Source organism: Chrysoperla carnea, chromosome X, assembly GCF_905475395.1.
Source record: "Chrysoperla carnea chromosome X, inChrCarn1.1, whole genome shotgun sequence".
Classification (NCBI taxonomy): Eukaryota; Metazoa; Arthropoda; class Insecta; order Neuroptera; family Chrysopidae; genus Chrysoperla; species Chrysoperla carnea.
The window spans coordinates 18,224,566-18,248,228 of NC_058342.1; the positions used below are offsets into that span (position 1 = coordinate 18,224,566).

Below are 23,663 nucleotides of genomic sequence, written 5' to 3' on the forward strand. Positions count from 1 at the left end.
CACTGTAGTGATAAGTAAAAAAAAAAAACTGAAGTTTATAAAATTGTTTTCTTGTAATTAACGTAATTATGTTTAGTGCTGTGCGATTAGTGTTAACAATTCTTGCTACATTACATATCGTCGCAGGTCAGTTTTGTGAATGGGTCCCCCACTATAAAAGTGACCTAAATACAAACAATACTAACTTTAATTTTAAGTAATCTAATTTATCTTGATGCTGTTAGCCGGCTTCATCTAATTTTATTACGTGTCTGTTTACCAATTTTTTTTTCTAAGTTTAATTTATTTAAACTTGAAATTGACCGGATGCTGCCATACTGGAAACAAAATACGGGCATGTTTTGAATATTTAAAATAATACGGTGTGATTTTGGATATTTTGAAAGTGTTTAGAAAAATATGTTTTGATTTTGATTTATTGCGAAATTTTGTGACCTACGTGTTATCGGGCTATAAATATTTTACAAATTTCGATAAAGGTTGCGCGGAATTAACAATTTAATAAGAAATAAAATAAATTTTGAAAATTATTAACTAAATTTTCGTAATCATTTATGTGGTCAAATCTAGTGGGAGTGATTAAAAATGCTAGAAATTTTGTCCGGTATTGGGAAATAATTAGTGCTTTTTTAATCTCTCTCGATTAGTAGTCATTCAGGGTGGCTGAGTTTTACTCCAATAATGTCCCCCTGTGGTTTCAAATACAAAACGATAACGTTTTTAGTCATATTTTCTCCTAAAATATAGACTTAGGCACGTTATCGAAGTTCAATGAGGTTGCGTTTATAAATTCGTTTCATGATTCCTAGAATGTTGAGGATGTCTGATATATTGGAAGGGCTATTTTAATCTATACACCTTAATATCTTGTTTTGTAGTGAACCAATCAAAAAATAACTTATACAAAAGTTGAAGAATTTGAGGGGGGGACATCATTTTTTGACATCAGATTGAACCTAGTTCTTCGTGTTTCTTTAATAGCTAATTTCGATCCTAAACGATAAGAGATAGAATAACACAGTAAAATTAGAAAGTTGATCCTAAAAAAAAACGAACAATTCTTGTTTAAAACCCCTTTTTCGAAAACGATAGCTTTCGGAAGAAATTTGACTTAAAAGTATGTGATTATTGCATTTAATCGAAAGAAACTAAGCTTCAAGTTTATCGATAATTGTAGGTCAAAGTCATGGACACATACGAGTGTCCTCTGTCGATTTCCCTTGACAACTTTTGACTAAAGCATTTTTCTGTAATTAGCGTATTTTCTTTCGATTAAATGCAATAATGGCATATTTTTAAGTCGCATTTCCTCCAAAAGCTAACGTTTTTCGAAAAAAATTGTTTTAAATAAAAATTATTAGTTTTTTTATGAGGATTAACTTTCTAATTTAAAGTGTTATTCTATTTCTTACCGTTTAGGATCTAAATTGACTTAGCCAATTTTGTCCAGTCTGATGTCAGAACATGTTCCCCATCAAACTCTGTAACTTTGGCTTATGTTATTTTTTTATTGGTTAACTACAAAACGAGATATTTAGTTTTATATATGTATTAAAATGGCCCACCATGCATATACATTTTCCCTTTCCCGGTATGTAAACTTGTTTCCTTGGCAGAACGATGTTGTAAAAGCGGCAGCTGTCAGTTATTAAGGGGGATTTACAATTTTTCGACGTTTTAAAATTTTAACTCATCCTTACAGCCCCTGTAAATTGAGTTAGAGGGTGGAAAGTTTGTATGCAGTTTTAGTTATTTAACAAATTGCCTGTTGACAATTTTAACATAAATCATTAGCAATGTTGGTTAGTGTTATATATTGGTTATATATTTTTAGGTTAAATGCAAAACGTAAATTAAAATTACAATAAAATGATAAAAATTAATGCCCCGGGTGAGGATCGAACTCACGACCTTAAGATTATGAGACTTACGCGCTACCTACTGCGCTACCGAGGCTTATATTTGATTGACAATATTCAAGCAATTTGATTTCCGTATTTAGGTTTATTTTTTTAGTGATCAACTTTACACGTCTTTTGCTATAATTTTAGTGATTTCTTTATAAGAGCTTTTAAAACTTGTATGATTCTTAAATTTAAAATTGTTGTACATAATTAAAGTTAAGCCTAAATACAGTATTTCCACAATACATTCTTTAAAGATTGCAGCATGTATTGGAAAAGAAAAGTAATTATTGACATCCAATGCCCATAACTCAGAAATGTTTGTATTTGGATCATCGTCCCATTGAGACTTTGGATCAAGATACACAAAAACTCCCAAATTGAGTAAATTTGGCCGATATCCAATTTCCATAAGATTAGTGCGGGGTACCATATCAATCATACCATTAGTAGTGTAAATAAGAAGTTTTAAATATTCTGAAGTCTAGAGAATACTTTCGAAATTTTTTGGTGCCTTCACGGGTAAACAGTGATGTTTACAAAAAAATGTTCCAATCAAAAGTTGTTTATTTGTTTATAAGGATCATTTTTTGTATATAAACTTTTGTTCTATATCGGTTTACAAGATGAAATTTTGCGTAAAATCGTGTAACATAAAAAATAGACAAACTTTGAAAATCTAAATCTTCGAAATTATTGGTCCAGTAAAAACCTGTTTTTAGCTCAAATTGTTGAAAATTTAATTTTCTTTAAAAATATAATACAATTTTTGAGGAAAAACTAGTCCTTCCGTATAAGGTTGTTTATTGTTTATAAGGATCATTTTTTGTATATAAACTTTTGTTCTATATCGGTTTACAAAATGAAATTTTGCGTAAAATCGTGTAACATAAAAAATAGACAAACTTTGAAAATCTAAATCTTCGAAATTATTGGTCCAGTAAAAACCTGTTTTTAGCTCAAATTGTTGAAAATTTAATTTTCTTTAAAAATATAATACAATTTTTGAGGAAAAACTAGTCCTTCCGTATAAGGTCAAAATTTTCGAGGTTTTTCTTATTTTTCGACATGACCCGGTCGTTTTCCGAGGTCAAAAACTTGCATTTAACATTTCAAACAACATATCAAAAAATCAAAAATCCCTCATTTGATTCAAGGTTCACCCTCTTTTCATGTATAATTTGATTGAATTATATGTATAATCGTCCCAGTGAGCGAAAATTTCGCATCGTGCAACAGTTCGAGGAAACTGTAGTCATTGGAGTTTGAATAAGGCGTTTGAATGATCGAAGCACTGACTTTAGAGTCACGTCTTCATCAAGAAACCTGCAACTTTGGAGTACCAAAAAGTCAATATCTGTTATACCAAAAATAACCCCCAAGTTATACCAAAAATAGCCCCCCGAAACGGCAACGTGGAGAGTCATATAGAAAATTGGCTAGATCGAATAAACTGCTGTAGAAGGTCCAACGGCAGGCTTACTATTGGATTTTAAAAATATAAATAAGATGTAAATATAACATTTTGTGTGTTTAAAAATAATTTTAGTGTATGCATTTTTAAAGATTATGATATTAATTCAAGCATTTGCTTAATTAACCTTGACATTCCCTACATCGAGTACGAGTAATTTATTAATCAAAAATAAAATTTAAGTGTTACTACATTGTGGAAGATAATGGTTTATTACTTTTGTTTTTAATGAAAATTTATTTGGGAAAAATAAATCCCTGGTGGAAAAAATATTTGAAGAAAGAATAAGAAATTCTGAAAAAGTCTTAGGAACTTTGAATTTCTCAACGTTTTCGGACTAATTCAGAGTTGAGTTCTTAATACTTTTTTAAAGTTTCTAAGACTTTTTCAGAGTTTCCTAAGACTTATTAAGACTTTTTTTTTTCAAATATTTTTTCCACCAGGGATGAAAAAAAATCTGTTGTAAATTTTTAAAACTCAATTCTGTAAAAATTCTAAAAATATTGTTTTTAATTTTTTTAATATTTTAAAGGTAGAAGAAGGAAGAGGTTTGGAAAGGGGGTAGAATTATCGGGATCAAAAACTATAAGATAATAATTGGATACAAGTGAAATTTTTAAAATTTTAAAGCACCCGAAAAAAAGGAATAAATTTCCAATGCTCTAGCTCAGTGCACAAATCCTTAAAAATTGCAACAAACATTAGTTGTCAGCGCAGGTCAAGCTCTCAAAAAAGGTGATTGGCACGGCCAGCCACTCGCAGATCGGTCAAGTGCGAGTGGAAGTGTTCAACAAATCTGACTAAGCATCCCCATAAAACTTAAAATATTTTGAAATAAGAATATGGCGTAAATTAAATAAAAGAATGTCAGAAAATGGCTCTTTTTTTCAACTTGATTTGCCCGTAAAAAAAAAAGGAACAATAGTAGACTACTAGAGTTTTGGAGGGGAAAGGCATTAATTACGCATAAAATGAATAAGATTTAATAAAATCAGTCAAAGAGAACTCAAAATATGATGGTAGTCGATTTGAAAAACACCATTTCAGGAAAATTGACATTAGGCAAAATATATTTTTTTTTTGTAATGATAATAATAATGGGGTTTAACCTCCGTTTCTCTGGCATATACGCCTATAACAGAGGCCACCCACATCATTATTTGTTAAGCTTTATTTATATAATTACAACATATTTACAATTACATTTTGATGTGGGTTGAGTCGGTTACTTCGTTCTTATTCAGGCGACGACAATGTGATCAATTCTGCACTCCCATTAATTATAAATTGTTCACACAGCCGCTGCCTGGATTCGAACCCTCAACGTAATTCTAGATCGACAAACAATCGAGGACAAACGCCTTAGACCGCTCGGCCATTTAGGCTCTTCTTTTTGTAACTAATAGTACCTACAATTAAAATAAATATCTAAAAGGAAAAAATTGATGAATTTTCATGAATTTTTCCACAGTTGTTTATTAGAAGGTTGTAATACCCTTTTTTGGGGGTAGATGGGGATCTTTTACAAATAAAAAAAAAAAAATGTTTATCAAATATTTTAAAAAGTTCAACTAAAAGTTCTAGCTGATTTAATTGTGCACATTTTTTTTCGACTTTCTACTTCAAAATTGACTTAGATATGCCAATTTTAAAATATAATTTTTTTGCTCTGTCAATCATAAAAAAGTATCCATCTTGTAAACCGTTAGAGAATGAACAAAAGCGTAAATGTAAAAGTTATTCTCTATAAAAAACCAACAACTTTTATTTGAATCATTCTGTAGACATCACTGTTTACCCGTGAGGTCGCAACATAGGAAAAAACTTTGGTGTTCATTTTCTCCAAAACTATAAAAAAAAGTGTGTTGAAAATTTTCAGATTAACTTCAAGTAGTGGTTTTGTGAAACATTCTAGAAAAAGAAGAACAAGTTGCAGAAAATTATTTCGAAATTTTTGAAAATATTTTGGAGACGCCCTCACGGGTAAAAAGGGATGTTTAGAAAAAAATATTTCAAACAAAAATTGTTTATTTTTTTATAAGACATAACTTTTAGATTTAAAGTTTTGTTCTGTCTCTAATGGTTTACAATAGTCAATATGGCCTTTTTTTTATTGAATGGGGTAAAATTTCTAGAAAATTACTTTCAAATATTTTCAATTATTGAGCACAATTAAATCAGCTAGAACTTTTTTTAAAATTTGATACATAAAACCCCAAATACTCCCCAAAAAAGGGGGTTAGGCCCCTGACAGTGGAAAATTTCAAAGATGCATGAATTTTTCTTTGTTACCATGATATTTAATTTAATTTTGTTGTGTTATAAGTATAATGGTACATTAATAAAAAATTTATTATTATTATTATTTTTATTTATTCTAAAAATATTTATTTGCAATCTGTAAGAGATAAGTAAATTTCTAATCATCAGTAGATGTTACAAGTTGTAACTTACAACCCCTCCCCCTTTAAAGTGACCGTCTGATTAAATATATTCAAAATAAATATTAACAATTGATATTAGACAAACTATTTTCAACCCTCTCTGATTTTAAATTATAATATTTTTAACCCTTACAATATATAATTTTGTACAAACAAATTTCACCCTATGCAGGTTGTGGCAGCGTAAGAGTGCGGAAAATTTGAGGGCGAAATTTTATCGTTGGTGCTTCAGGTTCAATGAATATTGAACTAGTGTGTGTTCAGGTTTCCCTCACCACTTTTTCAGGAGGTGTAAATACACTTTGTCCCGATCGACCTAAAAATCGTTATACGTAATCTCTATTACTTACGTTAAAATTCCAAAAAGAATTTTTGTTTAATTAAGGCTGTTACCATAGATATTGGATCTAAAGTTTTTTGTCTGTTAATTCTAAGCGGTACAAACATTAAAATAAATTTAAACTAGGTAGATATCATCTAAATGGGGAAAGGCCATACTTCTCGAAATATGGAATATTTAACTTTGTTCAAAAAAAATAGTATATTTTGGGGACAAAATATGTACGACAATGAAACTTTGTTAATTGACTTTCGCTTGGTACTAGAAATGACGATTTGTCGACCCCTACCAAAATTTAGGTGTCTTACTACCTCCCAGGGAGTATGAGCAGGGAGGAATTTGAAAAAAAATACAAATTACAAAGCATCAAATAAAAAAAAAGTTCAAATAAAAGTTTAACTGATTTATTTGTGCACATTTTTCTTTCGACTTTCTACCTTCAAAATTGACCGAGGTATGTCAATTTTAAAATGGAATTTAATGCATTTTTATTACTTATTGTTGTTGTTTACATTTAATCATGCACACGATAGTTACATCATGGTCTATTCGACTATATTTTGATATAATATGATAAATACAGGCGTAAACTAAATACATATTGACAAATATCTTGTCTAGTAATCTTAATTAAAGGGAATTGAAAAAAATACACTCGAACCAGGACTTGAACCCGGACTTCTTGGATTCATGTCAAGCGCCCTACCAATTAGGCTATTCGAGTTCTAGACACGAATGCAATTTTTTCAATTCTCTTTAATTAATGCATTTTTGTTTGAATCTTTTTTCGTAAAACATCAGTGTTTATTCCTGAGGGCGGTGCTTAGGAAAAACTTTGGTGTCCATTTTCTCCAAATCTGTAAAAGATAGAGACTTGAAAATTTTCAAGTAGTCTTGTGAAACATTCTCGAAAGTCGAAAAATAATTCTGGAAAATACTATCAAGTGTAATAAATATTTTTGAGTTGCTCTTACGGGTAAACAGTGGTGTTTACAAAAAAAAATTTGAATTAAATTTTTTTTATAATAAATAACTTATGTTTAAACTGTTGTTCTATCTCTAACGGTTTACGAGGTTTTTATACCATGTATATGAAATATACCAAGGTATACTAAGTTTAGTCCCTAGTTTGTATTGATGCTGTGAAAAAAATTTTGGCATAGATGTTCATAAAATCATCTAATTATTCCATTTCCGCTTGTCTGTCTGACTGTCTGTCGACTGTCGTCTGTCGCCTGTCTGTGGTCTGTCTGTCGTCAGTCCGTCTGTCATCACGATTACTCAAAAACGAAAAGAGATATCAAACTGAAATTTGTACAACTTACTTAAAACGTAAAAAGTGAGGCCGAGTTCGTAAATGAGCAACATAGGTTAATTGGATCTTGGGTCACTGTGTACCCGTGAGAGCGCAAATCGTATAGTATGTATTATATGGGAATATCAGTTATATATGTGTGACATGTAGGATGTATGTGTAATGTGACAGAGTAATCAACACTTTCTATACATGGTATTTCAACAATTTACTCAGTCAATTGTTTGTATTCACTTGTTTTCTTTCATTTGAGTGAACGTTCAAAAAAATCTAGAAAATACTTTTGGAAATTTTCAAAATTATTTTCAAAAATTTTTTTTTGTATTTCTAGATTGTATCACAAGACCACTAGTTGAAGCTACGTGCAATTTTTCAACTCTCTATATTTTATAATTTTGAAAAAATGGACAGCAAAGTTTATTTATTCCTAAGTTGCTCCCTCACGGGTAAACAGTAATGTTTACGAAATTATGTTTTAATCAAAGGTTAAAATTTCCTCACTGCTCATAACACCTGAAAGGGTGTAGGACGCCTAAATTTTGCTAGGAATCGGCCGATCTTCATTTCTAGTACCAAGATAAAGTTAATTAACAAAGTTTCATTGCGGTATATAAGTTACCGTCAAACTGTCATATGTAGTCTTTCTTTATAGCAAGTGTATGTGCGACAATAGAAAAAGTTTTTTCTTTGGCTTTAACTATTTAGAATGATAGCTTCTTAGTTTCAACTCATTTTACCGTTTTCAGACAAAATATCGATTTTTTTCAGAAATATCTCGGCTAACGTATACCGATTTTTACTACTTTAAAATTTGGCAACGCATGGGTTTTTTGAAACTTCATTGACCCCTTAAAAAACGATTAATTTTTGTCTTAAATTTACCACATTTGTGTGCCATTGCGACCTACTCTATTAACTTGCCAAAAATTCGAACATTCTGAAGCGGCAATAACTGTTAGTTTAGTTTATAGATATAATACCATACATGAGTTTAAAGTTCATAGTGTTATTTTTTTATCAAATTTTCTGGGCAAGTTTTAATCTGACTCAACGTTCTAGCTAAAATTATTTATTTCTGCAATATTATCTTACTCTGTATATATGAAATATATATCAGGGTATACTAATTTTAGTCCCAATTTTGTTACGCTTAGAAATTTTGAAGATACGAACAAAATTTTGATATATCTAATCATAAAATCAACTAATTAGTCTATTTCAAAACCAAAAAGAGATATCAATTTTTATACCGTGTTCAGGCCGTAAAGAGTAATTTTGAGTTAATAATTGAGCTACATGAGTCAATTGGGTCTTGGGTTCGTGCACTCCATCTCGTAAACCGTTAGAAACAGTACAAAAGTTTAGATGTAAAAAAATGTTCCTTATAAAAAATAAACAACTTTTGTTTGAAACATTTTTTCGTAAATATCATTGTGAGGAAGCAAATTAGAGCAAAAGTTTGGTGCCCATTTTCTTTTAAAACTATACAAGATGAAAGTTTGTAGGTAGCTTCAATTAAAGAACCTTAAAAAATTTAAAAAAAAGAAAACAAAAATTTTCAAAATTTTCGAAAGCCAAATGGAAATTTGTTGGTTTTTTCGACTTATCTAATTTATTAAAAACATTTCAACAATAAACTCAGTCAATTGTTTATTTTCACTTGTTTTAAATTGCAAAACAGTAACTTTTTTAAAACGTGTCATTTACTCGAACAGAATTAACCAAAAAATGTACAATTTCAGTAAAAATTGAGATGAAAAAACTTTTGTGTGTATTTAACAATACAATAGTTTAGGAGATAAATAGACTCATGAAGATAAACGAATTATCAGTTTTAAAACTGTCTGCGGTAGCTTATTTCCGGTGAATTTAAATGTTATTCATTACTGAAAGTGCATTTCCGTTTTAAAATTTATTTATTTAAAAAAAAATTTTTTTTTGGAGAAATTTTAGATTATGATTTCATAACAAGAACTGTTTCAATTAATAAAACTATCCGTTTAAGTAGCCCGCTTATATTTTTTAACTGTAACTGTGCCAAATTTACTTGAAGAAAAAAGTTCAAACCAAAGTTGTTTATTTATGAGAAAGAAACATTTATTGTAACTTATATATTATTACTATAGCAAGTTTTTTTCTGCCTTATCCTTATCTTTAAATAAAAAGTTTATTAGGCAAACATGTTATTTTTTCCAGGTGATTTCCCACTACTCTAGACATATAATGCTCAAAACATTATTAGGCAAACATGTTACTTTTTACAGATGCTCTCCTAACACTCTAATTACTATTTATACCATGCATATATGTAATATGCAAGGTATACTAAGTTTAGTCCCAAGTTTGTAACGCTTAAAAATATTGATGCTACCAACAAAATTTTGGTATAGGTGTTCATAAAATCACCTAATTAGTCCATTTCCGGTTGTACGTCCGTCCGTCCGTCTGTGGACACGATAACTCAAAAACGAAAAAAGATATCGAGCTGAAATTTTTACAGCGTACTCAGGACGTAAAAAGTGATGTCAAGTTCGTAAATGAGCATCATAGGTTAATTGGGTCTTGTAGGATCCATCTTGTAAACCGTTAGAGATAGAACAAAAGTTTAAATATAAAAAATATTCCTTATCAAAAAATAAACAAACTTGCAGTTCAAACTTTTGTTTGAAACATTTTTTCGTAAAGATCCCTGTTTACCCGTGAGGGCGAAAATTAGACGTAAATTGTATAGTATGTATTATATAAATTGTATATGTATGTGCAATGTGATAGAGTAATCAACACTATTTATTTATTTATTTCACTTGTTTTAATTCATGTTCTCATAATAGTAATACTAGACAGCGCGATTCATATACTTTCTTTTTGAAAAGTTGTGCCAACTTTAGAAAGAGACAACCTCTGATCTAAAGGTAGAGCTATCTTTGTTCTACTGTGGGTGATCGGTGAAATAACTAGACTGTAACTTTCTTTGTATCTCTTTCTAATATTCGAATTTCATCGAATGTGCACTCTATATGTATATAATTTGTTCTTTAACCGAATGAGTTCAAATTTGTTTCCTCCAATTCAAATGAGCTAAAATTCGGCATGTAGAGTTGTCCACTAGGTAGACCGATGTTATAAAAACGGGGACTCATTTCAGAAATTTGGGGACATTTCTTGCGGAAAAATTTTGCACCTTCACACTCATTCTGATATAGAGTCAGGGGGGCTACGGAAGTGTATTTTGTCTGTGGAAAAATCTCTAGTCCTCCTCTAGAAAATTGAAGAAGAAATGATGACGTATTTTGTTAAAATTTTCAATTATTGCTTCGTGATTTCTTTAAATACGAAAAACGCCGAAAAAAAATGAAAATTATCGTTAAAAAATATCATTTATAACAATGAAATCGAGGTTTTATAAATTTTTTGTTGTCACCATCATATTCAGCGCAATTTTTTCTGTAAAAATAGTCAATAAAATTGCTTTATCAATTTTCTGACGAAAAAAAGTTTATCTAAGAATAGCCTAAGAATAGAACTGACGATTTTCAAACGGGTGATCATATTTTAATCATAGTTAACACTTGCGTGTTAAATCATTCTTAAAAATCAAAATGGTAGATTATAGATTGGTAGCACTAATTTTTTTAATTTACTTCTTGGGGACAATTTTTAAACGATTAATATTTTTATCTAGGTCAAAATTTATTACATAATACATACAGTTTATGCTGCGCGAAAGGAGAAGAATATATACGAGAAGGAAAACCATGTGGAGTGACTAAAGGTCCCATACCTGGAATACCCGTTGAACAACAATCCATATGTTTATCCGCTATTGGAATTTGCTGTTCCAAGGCACGAGCGTATGTTTCCAAACTCAATAAAAATATTTTGAATTTTAATTTATTAATTTTTGTTTTTCCATTAGGGAACAGCAATGTTCTGCAGGTTTAGAAGTTGCAAGAGAAGGCAAGGCTTGCTCCAGTGAAATTGATTCGGGAATTGATTTTAACAAGGTAAATATACCACTATCAAAAAAAAAAAAAATGATTGAGAATTCGTTAAGGGACGTTTATGCGTCATCGATATTAGTAAAGAAAAAAAAGTATGATAATACAAAAGTTGGAACTCATGCTAGGGTCCCAACACTTAGGAATTGAATTACCTCTGTTAGTGGGACACAAGCAAACCTCTATTTCTGGGACTCGTTCTTTCGAGTTTATCATCAATGTTACCTCTTTAACTGAGACAGCGAGTAAATTTTATACGCATTAATCTCTGTAACTGAGATAACATCGTTTTGTTTTTTCGTTTATTTACTTAATCTTATTCTACCCGCAAATTTCGCATTTAACCAATTTTGAGACTCAACGACATTCAGTTTTAGTTTTGCTTTAGTATCATACGGATGTTTATTTGAAAAAACAATTTCGTAACAAAAACGTTCCGGTAAGTGAATTGGCGATTAAAGAAAAGGCACAAGATTTCGCTTGAAGGTTCGGTTTTCATAATTTTTGTAAGTAACGCTGTTGATGTTAACAAATAGAGCCAATGGATTTAAGACCTGCCAGTTCTTCTAATATAATACCTCTATAAGTGAGATAAATTGGAAGGTCCCTTGGTGTCTCAATTAACCAGGTTCCACTGTGTATACTATTATCGAATTAATTTCGTTAAAATTTAAGTTTATGAAGTGACAAAAAGCAAAGTTGTGCACGGACAATATAAAACGATATTTTTCAAAAACAACTTTGATAACTAATCTTGAAACTTTAAATAATATCGAACCCACATAGGGGGAAACACTGTGGCATCTGAACGTCCTTAAATAATTGGAAAAAGAAATGATGAATAACGCCGAATTTTGATATAAAAGTTTAATTCTAGGACTGTTGCGAAGCATGTAAACTTGGATTATTAGCGAGCTCATTTGGTAGTGGCTGTGATCCAAATGTGTTCGGTTTACTTCCACCCTCAGATAAGCCATTTGCAAAATGTTGCGAAATTATACCAACAGTTCCATCAATTCCAAATACAGTTTCGACTTACACAAATCGATCGTTACCTTCGCCACCCCAACGTAAGTTAAAGTAAATAAATCGAAGCCAGGTTTCGAATTTACTCACGTTATTTTTCGAATATCCTCTAATCCAAAATTGGTATCATTTCAGTGAATGGACTCTGCGAAAAGTATCCAAATCAACTATGTGAACATATTTGCCTAGATGAACCTGGATCCTATCATTGTGAATGTAATCCAGGATATACTTTATTACCAGATAAGAAAACGTGTCGAAGGACTGAAGCAGGAGGTGATGAAGTACCTAAATTTGTTTCAACTACTGATCGATGTGATGAAAATAATCCTTGCGAACATCATTGTATCGATACAGGTGTTTCGATTAGGTGCACTTGTGATAGTGGCTTCGAGTTAGCAAATGATAAGACCACTTGTAATGGTAAGTCTGTAATAATTAGTTTGGAATTCCTCCAACTCAAGACCACAGGTACTTACAATTCGGAGGTCCTAAGGCCAAAATTTGGTGGAGACCCCTAAAATTTTTTCGAATATAGTGGAATATACTCAAACAAAATAATATGATTACGTACACTCTGCGTCACAAAATTTGTACTGAGCAATTGTAAAAACGGTGCCATACTTTTTCTCTAAAATATATTTGGTGATATAAATGTGATATATACAAGCCATATGTATATGGTTATATTAATGTGATATAACCTATCAACAAAACCTTAGAACTTTTACTGATTTAATAAATATGGATAATCAACTTGTGCAGATTTTGTGACGCACAGCATACAGTATCTGAAAAAGTTTACCATTGTATTATATTTGCACAATGATAATTGCTTAAAAATCGTGTTAATTGAACTGCGTATGCTCTATGGTAAGGCAAATTTCAACGAAAAATTTAATCTATTCTATTTTGTGTTAGTGTTTACAGGCTGGTTGTTTTAGTCTTGGCTTCTGTTGACATTTAATAATATTATAGCACATTTTGATAGGCGTATAATTAATTGTAAGGTCAGTTTTTATGACGATATTCAAATGGTCCCCTTTATATAAGTTAAAATGATGCCTATTTTGTGTGTAAAATTATATTAGATAAAATGATCCCCCATCAATCATGTAGCGGGTCTCGAATGTGATAATTTAAATGATTTTACCAGTGATTTTTGTTTTTATACTAATCGTTGATGCAATGCAAAAAAACAGTTAATATTTTATGTTAACTGTTTGGTTAAAAATGAAATGGGGTCATTTTACCCACTATTCTTACAAGGTCAGTCAAAGCTATCCCTTTAGAGAAATATTGAATACTTTCATGCCAATCACTGCCAAAAGTTAGTTCAATTTTGTTCGCTAGTAGTTAGTGCTCGTCATTAGCCGAATGTTTTTTCATTCGCTATTTAACGAAATATCGAAAAATCATCCAATATTTGCTAAATAGCGAAAGTTTACCTTTTTTGGATGAATTAAAAATATAATTGAAATTTTTGTTTTCAGATATTGATGAATGTGAATTGGGACTGTCTAACTGTGATCCATATACGGAAGAATGCCATAACTTAATTGGAAGTTTTCAGTGTGATCTTAAATCAAGCTATATAGATAATGGTGACTTTCCAACAAATGATTTAAGTGATAATCCATGCCCAAAGGGGTATATATTTGATAATATTAAACAAGTCTGTGATGGTTAGTATTTATGAATATTATGTACCCTCAACGGATTTAGGACTGGAAATGACTGGAAAAAATAGACCGGAAAAATAGATTTTGGAAAAATTGATCTGGAAAGATCTAGATGTGGAAAAATAGATTCAAAACAAGTTAAAACAAACAATTGAATTAATTGTTGAAATACTATGTATAGACAGTGCTGATTACGCAATCGTTAATTTTTTTACTTTTAAGAAAGATACCCACTCCTCCTACACACAAATACAATACGTGTATACATATTACATACTATATGTTCCTAACCTAATTTGCGCCTTCACGGGTAAATACTGATGTTTTCCAAAATATGTTTCAAACAAAAGTAGTTTACTTTTTTATCAGTAACATTTTTTACATTTAACCTTCTGTTCTGTCTCTAAAGATTCACAAGATGAATCGTAAGGACCGAAGACCGAATTGACCTATGTTGTTCATTTACGAACTCGGCTTCACTTTTTACGTCCTAAGCATGCTATAAAAATTTAAGCTCGATATTTCTTATTGTTTTTGAGTTATCAGAATGACAGACGGACAACTGGAAATGGGCTAATTAGGTGATTTTATGAATACATATAACAAAATTTTGTTTGTAGCATCAATTTTTTTAAGCGTTACAAACTTGGGACTAAACTCACCTATACCAAAATTTTGTTTGTAGAATCAATTTTTTGAAAAGTTATAAATTTGGGACTAAACTTAGTATACCTTGATATATATTACATATATACATGGTATTAAAAAAAAAAATAAATAAATTTCCTAAAATTCTATGAAAAAAGAATTCACAAACCAACACCAGAAAAGAAGCAACTGAATGTAATAATAGATAGAAATGAGTGTTAAATATTTATAAAATCGTAAATTTTTTCGTTAAATTCAAATTTGTATGTTTTCCGGGTTTATTTTCCAGGGTCTATTTTTCCCGAATCTATTTTTTTGGATCCACTTTATTTTATCGTTCTCTTTTTTCCGGATCTATTTTTTCAGGGCTATTTTTCCCGATTACCACCATCAAAAAGTTAGCACCAAATACTAATATTAAAAAAAATTATGTACCAAGAAATTCTTCCTTTGCTCTTTCAGAATATACAATTGCTACAATTAAATAATTAATAGTTAATTTGTTATTAATAATTAAAAAATTCAGCATTCGTACGGCATTGAACCGTACCAAAATAATTCACGATTAAAATATGTGAATGTAAATGGAAACAATCAGGAATTAAAAGTTTTAATTATGAATAACTAATTAACTATTAATTATTTAAGTGAAAAAATCCCTGATTGTCCGCATCCTTGAAACAGTCGTAAGTTTTATGTGAATGCGTCTATGTATAAAGAGACATTTAGGTAACTGGTAGAAAAATACGAATTAATATTTGAAACTGATTTTACTTACCGACTTCGTTCACTTATGCACCAAGAGGTAGCAATTGTACATGTGAACTATTTAAAAAAATCCTCCCTTTTACAAACGAAAACCATGTTGATGTATTTACGCCAACATGGAGCAATTTTAATAGAATTGAACATGAAGACCCATTTTTTACAGATGTTGATGAATGTGCTCAAGGCTTAGATGATTGTAATAGAGAGTCACAAGACTGCTTAAACACATATGGCAACTTTACATGCCAGAATAAAGTATCAAAAAAAACGTGCCCACCAGGATTTAAGCGCAACACAATATTAGGAACATGTGAAGATATTAATGAATGTGCGGATAATAATCCTTGTGCAGCCAATGAAATTTGTAATAATGTGTCTGGTGGATACCAGTGCGATCCCAGTTCAACTGCTGTACCCCTTGAGTAAGTTTTTTTTTAACCCACAGACAACTCAATTTAGTTAACATTTCTATGAGCTGCTTTAAATTTTGTGGAAAAACACTCACCATACTTTATTTTTGTAGAAATCCATTAGGATTAGTAATTCCATCACCAAATAATCCTCCATCAAGATTACCACCAAAATTTGTACGAGAACCACCAACTAATCCACCACCATCTCGAAGACCGTATTATCCACAACCTTTATCACGGCGTACAGAAACTACAACAATACCGACGACTACCACCGAAGAAGTTACTGAACTAGAAGAAATTCCAATAACAACGCTCTCAACAACAGCCGAACCGTACACAAGTAGACCTTACGCAGGTACTCCTCAAGTATCATCACAGCGTCAAACACCTGAAGATGTTGAAGGAACACAGCCTAATCAACCAAGAACATCTCCAGTGTTGACACCAAATCGACAAAATACTTGTGAATCGGGCTATAGAATGGATCGTCGTGGATATTGTATTGGTGAGAATGCTAATAAAAAATTTTTCTGATTTTCCTAACTGCTTTTAATAATTGTTTCCATTCAAATTTTGGAAAATCTTACAGACATCAACGAATGCTACGAAGAAACTCATGATTGCGATAGTAATCAAGACTGTTACAATACCAGAGGATCATACGATTGTCGATGTAAAATTGGTTTCCAATTAAACCCAATCACTGGCGCATGCGTAGGTATGATTTTTGTGATAATATCTAGAAATCAATTGTTATTATCTAACAAAAAATATTTTATTTTCAGATATAAATGAATGTCAAGCGAATAAAATACAGTGCGCCCCAACTCAACGATGTGACAATACTATTGGATCTTATCGATGTACTCGAGTTCAAGGCTGTGGAACCGGATACACTTTAAATGACGCGAGTAATATATGCGAAGGTTTGATATCATATGTTTGGTAGTGGGGACTAAAATGGGTACTAACATCCAGCGCCGGATTAGCCACGTACATCTATATTTGCCTGAGCGTCACCATTTTTTTATGAGGGCATCTATATCTGAAAAAGGACTGGCGATTGATTAGCAAAAAAACGTTAACGATGAAGCTACTTTTTAACAGTTCTGTTTTATTTAACACCTTAAGCTTAAGAACCTAATGCAAACAAAGGACTTCTTGAAAGAATTTGCTACGGGCCCCGCGCTGGCTTCCGACACTGCTAACATCAATAATATTCAATTGAAATCAAAATAAAACAAGCAAAATATACAAACCAATTATGCTTATTACTGTGCGCGGAAAAACCTCTTCTCTGCAATAGTGTATTTTACATATCTAATTTCCATATTTCATGTCAAGTTAGTTAAATTTTCTCCGAAATGTAGACTCATGCACTGTATCAATGGGGAGATGGGATAGTGTTTTGAATTCGTTTACAACCCTTAGAACAATATTGATGGGGTTTTGGAGATACCGATTGCCTCCCTACTAGTTCAAATGAGCTAAAATAATTTTGTTTACTAGAGGGAACAATTTTATAAAAGCCGAAAAAAGCGGATGATTTCAGCTATTTTTAGTGGATTTCTATGGGAAAAATACTGTTTTCTTCGCATCTCTACAGTTCCTTTAATGTGAGCTAGAGGGTTATAATTTTGAATGCAGGATCAGATAATGTCATTAAGTTCCTCTTTTGGAGCTGTACTGTCAACTAATCAGCTTCTTGTTTTTTTTTCTCACCTCCAGAGCCTTTTTTATGCTCGAATGTTGAAAACTGTGCTGTGCATTACACATAGGCAGAAAGACTGCCTACCCTACATAATTCAGACAAATATGTATAATCCAATATTTTTTATTTACGAGTACTATCAATAAACACATCTTAACAGGTGCGGCATACTTTGAATTTTAAATAATTTCGGATTGCGCTGCACTAGCGCTGCTGAGTGCCTCCAGGCAAAGTTGTAACCAAAGTGTGCACTCATAATCATACGTGTGACAAGATACAGTCAATCGTAAATTCAACACAAAACGATCTGATTCATATTATTGGCTGATATGTTTCAAACACAGCAATCGGTTGTTTTGTTTCCCTTGTTTACTATTTGCCAACAAAAAACCATTTGGAACGATACCGGTTACAACAATGTTCATAATTTTTTACGACTGCAAAAAAACACGATCAATTTGAAAAGCACTTAGAAGCTTCCCTTAAGTAGCACACCTTTGGAAAAAATCAGTATACTTACACCACCATCTTTTAACTGCTATTATTTAATTCTAATCTTTAAAGATCAACCAATCTATGGATATTTGTGGTTACAAATACCTACATCATTATTTACTCACCATGACGATGAACCAAAACCAACATGCAGTATTATTTATTATATAGTAGCTTTTGAAAATTCTGCCTACCCTGTCTAAAAACTCAGTGCACGCCAGTGCTGACTGAATAACTCTACACTTGGGAATTTGGAAACAGACGTGGAGAATACACAATTGCACCGAAGAGTTTCGTCTACTCTTTGAGTATCATATTGTGATTAACTATCAGTTATTTTATTGTATTTATGTTTGTAGACGATGACGAATGCGCCTTAAACACTCATAATTGTCATATTCTTGGACCAAATTATCAATGTAAAAATACGTTAGGATCATTCCGGTGTGTACGGAAACCACGTGTTTATTATATTACAACAAGAAATCCACAGTCAACACCTGTCTTCACAAGTTCAAATACACCAAATACACCAAATACACCAAATGCACCAATTGCACCAAATACTGTAATACCTTTACAAAGAGTATCATCAAGACCGTACACAAGCCCACCAGAGCAGCCACGTGACAGATATACAGATAGTCCTACAACAAATATTCAAGTTATGCCATCCAAGAAAACATGTTTTCCAGGATATAGACTGAACGCGTGGAATCAATGTGAAGGTTTGTAAAAAGTAATTTTCTGACAAATTTCCTGTAAAAATGGACATTTCTAAGAAGTTTCAAGAATCGCATCTGATCCCGTTTTTATAGCTGAACATTAATTTTTTGGAACCCAGTAAAACAGTTGGATCATTTTACGTCATAAAACGCTCTTGTGATTTTTTCGTAAAGTTGTGGAAAAATTCCAAAAACATTATTTTCAAAGAAGAAAAACAATGCTATAAAGTTAAATTTTTAACTTCTCAAAATGCTAAAATAATCTTTGAACTTTCCTTAACATAATCCTGAAGACCCAAAAATTTAAATTAGCTTTGCTTGGTTCAAAAATTGACATTTGACAGCTGTAAAAAGATAATTGATTTTAAAAAAAAAATTGGACCAGACTTTTGTTTGATATACTTTGGATCCTTATTAAGGGATGTGTTTTGAAGGGAAATGTACATTTTTGTACCAAATTCGTGTGTTATTTTTCAGATATTAATGAATGCGCTGAACAGAGGGTCTGTAAACACAATGAAAGATGTATTAACTACGATGGTGGATTTCGATGTGAAGCTCCTCAATGTCCATCCGGCAAACAGCTAAATCCAGAAGGAACTCGATGTGTTGGTAAAATTTTTAATTATTATGAAAATTTTACATATTTTTAATTCAATTTCATGCTTTTCTTCTGCAGATATTGACGAATGTGCTTTAGGGATTCATAAATGTGGCTCAAATGAAAAGTGTATTAATAAAGATGGTGGATATTTATGTCAATGTCTGCCGGGACATATGTTAAAGGGTGATCGATGTGAGGATATTGACGAATGTGAAAGATTCAAAGGACGAGTAAGTTTATTGCTTTTTTACTTACGATCCTAAATTTCTAATTAGCAGAGAACTTTACAAATTTACGACTCGAACTTGATAAAACTAAAGGATTAGTCGGTCATTATTATCTAGCAAATAGCAGTGATTCGATTGTTTGGAAAAATAACATTCCTGGCTGCGTTTTGTAGATACTAGCGCTCAGTAAATTATCAGCAACGCGTTCACTTTAATAGCGCTCATATCATCGAAATGAACCGGTACAGTGGTTGAGCGAGTAAAGGCGCTGTCGCTTTTAACTGTTTGACTAGCGACTGGGAAGTTGCGGGTTCGAATCCAGGTAGTACCAGTTTGATCAATTATAATTAATGGGGCGGTAAATTGGTTACTCTGTTGTCGCTTGGATAAGAGCCAAGTAACCGACTCCATCCACATCATAAATTTAATTGTATCTTCGGATGTAGTTTGAAATAAATTATGATTAATTATAATGATGTAGCTGATCTCTGTTATAGATGGATGTCTGTAAAACGGAGGTTAAATTCTTATTATTATTATCATCATCGAAATGCAGCCAATATCGATAATACATATTTAACTTTTCTGTTATTTTAATCTTACAGACATGCGCACAAAATTCAATTTGTGAGAATACAGTTGGTTCGTTCCGATGTACATGCAAAGAAGGTTTCAAAAGTGTTTCCGATACCGTTTGTGAGGATGTTAACGAATGCCATGAGACAGTTGGATTATGTGAACATACTTGCATTAATTCTTGGGGCACATACCGATGTGCATGTCGTCAAGGATTTGAACTAAATTCAGACAATCGGTAAGTACACCATTTTTTTTTTTATTCCATTGACGCCACCCAAAAAATTTTCAATTTTAGAACATGTACCGATATCGATGAATGTACGGAATTCAAGGATATGAAATTATGTATGGGTTCTTGTGTAAATACACCGGGTAGTTATGTGTGTCGATGCCCTCCAGGATATAGATTAGCATCGAATGGACGAAGTTGTATTGATATTGATGAATGCGAATCAACTAGTACATGTCGAGCCGATGAAATTTGCTTAAATATGCGTGGTTCCTATAGATGTCGAGCTTTGGTTTGTCCACCAGGATATCGAAAACATCCAACAGTAACACAGTAAGTAATTTATATGTTGAATTTGAATTTGAAAATTAGGGCAACTGCAAATTTTGTAAGAAATGATATACAAGCTCTGAGACATTTCTAGAACGAGTGCAGTTGTATTGATTTATATAGTCGCTTTTTGAACCATCTTAACATTTTATCAAATTTTGCTTGTCTCTTTCCTAAAAAAATGAAAAATTTTTATGAAGACTCTTTGAACCATACCCTAATCATAAATTTTTGAATCATACTCTTCAATTTTGCTGGGTGATTTCCATGACATCTGGGTCGACGGAGGTCAACTTTGGCGAAAAACATAGCCGAACAGGACGGCGAAAATACGTATCCAATTGTCTATCAAATGCTTCACGTTCTGGCAGTTTTTCCTGTGATAACAGCGACGAATGAATGCTCCTTTTCAACCCTGCATCGTCTCAAATCATACCTTAGATTGACAATGTCTGGAGGTCGGCTAAACGATTTAGCCTCGCTCAGTACACATCGTGATCTAGAGGCCGATGCACACATAGTTTTTGCAAAAGTTTTTTTTTGTACTTCGCAGAAGAATAAATAGTGATGTTCTGAATATCACAATTGAACTATATTTAACTGAATATCACATTTTGCCATAATAAAATGTTCTCTTACCCGAAAAGAGATTTTCTTGTTTTTATTGACATTAAGACCTAACATGATAAAAAGTTTGAACACCACCCACCCTTGAATGATTTCAGCGAGCCTGAATTAAATTACAGTAGACTTGATTGGAATAAAATAATAGTACCTTTAAAGTGTTTTTAATTTCACTAAGAATCCAAAAACTGTTGTACACAGTAGAAGCAAAACTCTGATTAGTAACGATGGATAAGGACTTAAAGGACCTTCATTTAGCATAGAAGACAAAATAATATATCTGTGTTTTTGCTCATCGCATCACTGAGCCCCATTTTCCGCCATAGCTAACGTGTATCACTTGACCTTAATGAACTTGGTCTTGGACTAAAATAAAAATTTTTTTTCAGTCGATGTCAACGTGATGAGATAGCCAACCCATGTTATGACACTCAATGCCAGAAAATGGCACACACAATTTCATTCAATTACATAACAATACCATCTCTGCTCCCAGTCCCACCAGAGGTTGGTTTCATTGACATATTCCGTATGCGTGGACCACATTGGACCAATTTTGGCGTGAAATTTAACTTGAACTTAGAATCAGTCGAATCATTATACTCTCATGTCCAACCAATCGATATAAGCTATTTCGAATTACGTCAAGACAAATATAATGCGGCCGTTGTCGGTATGGTGAAATCTATTGAGGGACCACAAGATATTCAATTAAGTGTACAAATGACAATCTACCTAAACGACGAAATTCAATCGATTGCTATTGCTAAATTATATGTGTTTGTGGCTGAATATAGCTTTTAGTTTATAGACAATTTTTTTAGATTATTTTGTATTTTTAAAACTAATTTTTTAAATAAAAATTTATATCAATTCGATGTGTTTCATTTATTGTAAAATATTTATAGTGAAGGTCGCAACGCCGCACGAGTGCTGAAAATTTTAGAGTAAAATTTTTCATTGAATTTTGTTATGGGTGAAGTTTCAGAAAACCTATGTTGTCAAGTGGTTAGGTTACCCACATCACTTCGTGAAGACACAGATTTTAGGGTTGCCTCCTGCTTGTGGTATAGAAAATTAAAGTTCTTTCTTACAGTGAATCCATTCCTGCCAGAAAATCAATTTGATTGAATTCGATTGGCAATTGATAAAGAAACACATTATGAGAATCAGAATCACACCTTTTCTATGACAACGATGTATGCCATTTTTTATTTATCTCTGTCATTATAGTAATTTTATCTCATCTATGAATTGGCAGTTGTAATCATTTTCCAGTTTTTAACTTGTAATTATTTTCCATTTTTTTTTTTTTTTTTTGCCAACTCACACATAACCATCAAAATTAATAACCATCATAAATAAACGTCGAGGAAAATTTCCTATCGCCTTACGAGAAAAATTTCCTATCGCTGTCTGGCGACTTTTTATTTCCACAAAAGTAACAAATTTTTGGCATTTCTGCTTTTTTATCTGCCTAAACATAAAAATCATAGACATTATAGTACATGGACTGCTAATAGAGCCAATTTCGAGGTCAAATATACGAGATTGTACTAACGTTAAAACGACCGAATACGACTTACCGAAGCATAATGTTAATAGATAATGTTTTGGGAAAATTGAAAATAAAAGGCAGCTAATAAACATTTTCTATTTAAACCATTTATTTTAATTAATACTTGTTTGTAAACAGGAGAAGCATCTGATAAAATTTCTATATAAATAATACTAGTTATAATACACATTGTCGTATTTTATAAATTTTTATGATTTCCATTGTTGATTTTTTTGTTATATATTTATTTGATTTTTTTTGTTGTCATTTTTGTTAAATATTATTTCATTTTTGGTGCTGTTTTTTTTTTTTTTTTTTTTTTTTTTTGTTATTTTAAATAGCAAAGTATATTTTGTATTACATTAGTATTTGCGCCATCTCATAGTTTTTATAGTGATTAAACTTCAATCACCTTCAGCACAATATATTATTATAAAGGAATTTTATATAATTAATAATCATTTTTTATTCTTTAAAAATGCAAAAATAAATATTTTAAAATTTGGTCAAAATGAAAAACAAAATAATTTTTTTACTTATCGAATTCGCCATTTCATGAACCTCAA

The 23,663-nt window shown here is 31.5% G+C and overlaps 1 protein-coding gene and 1 non-coding gene across 3 annotated transcripts; one reads left to right on the forward strand and one right to left on the reverse strand.

Annotated features, from left to right (window-relative positions):
* On the forward strand, positions 1-22,366 carry LOC123302798 (fibulin-2-like). 2 transcript variants are annotated; one of them, XM_044885889.1, is made up of 16 exons: positions 1-126; positions 11,160-11,328; positions 11,394-11,481; positions 12,353-12,545; positions 12,637-12,924; positions 13,995-14,186; positions 15,763-16,021; positions 16,123-16,520; positions 16,605-16,733; positions 16,801-16,941; positions 18,581-18,949; positions 19,424-19,558; positions 19,626-19,780; positions 20,383-20,591; positions 20,652-20,918; positions 21,929-22,366. In XM_044885889.1, the coding sequence occupies exons 1-16, from the start codon at positions 69-71 to the stop codon at positions 22,341-22,343; spliced, it is 3,465 nt and encodes a 1,154-aa protein (XP_044741824.1). In that variant the 5' UTR covers positions 1-68; the 3' UTR covers positions 22,344-22,366. The 2 variants fall into 2 exon arrangements, with proteins under 2 accessions (XP_044741824.1, XP_044741825.1); XM_044885890.1 differs by having other exon boundaries at positions 16,801-16,926.
* Positions 1,884-1,956, reverse strand: Trnam-cau. The gene has a single exon. It is a non-coding gene; the product is annotated as a tRNA-Met (tRNA).
* Positions 22,367-23,663: the final 1,297 nt, after the last annotated feature.

What these genes read in the sequence shown, in the direction of transcription:
- LOC123302798 (XM_044885889.1), top strand. Translation starts at nt 69, where the DNA reads ATGTTTAGTGCTGTGCGATTAGTGTTAACAATTCTTGCTACATTACAT. An exon ending in TCAACTGCTGTACCCCTTGA is followed by an intron (nt 16,022 to 16,122) that starts GTAAGTTTTTTT and finishes TTATTTTTGTAG; the next exon opens with AAATCCATTAGGATTAGTAA. An exon ending in GTGAAAGATTCAAAGGACGA is followed by an intron (nt 19,781 to 20,382) that starts GTAAGTTTATTG and finishes TTAATCTTACAG; the next exon opens with ACATGCGCACAAAATTCAAT.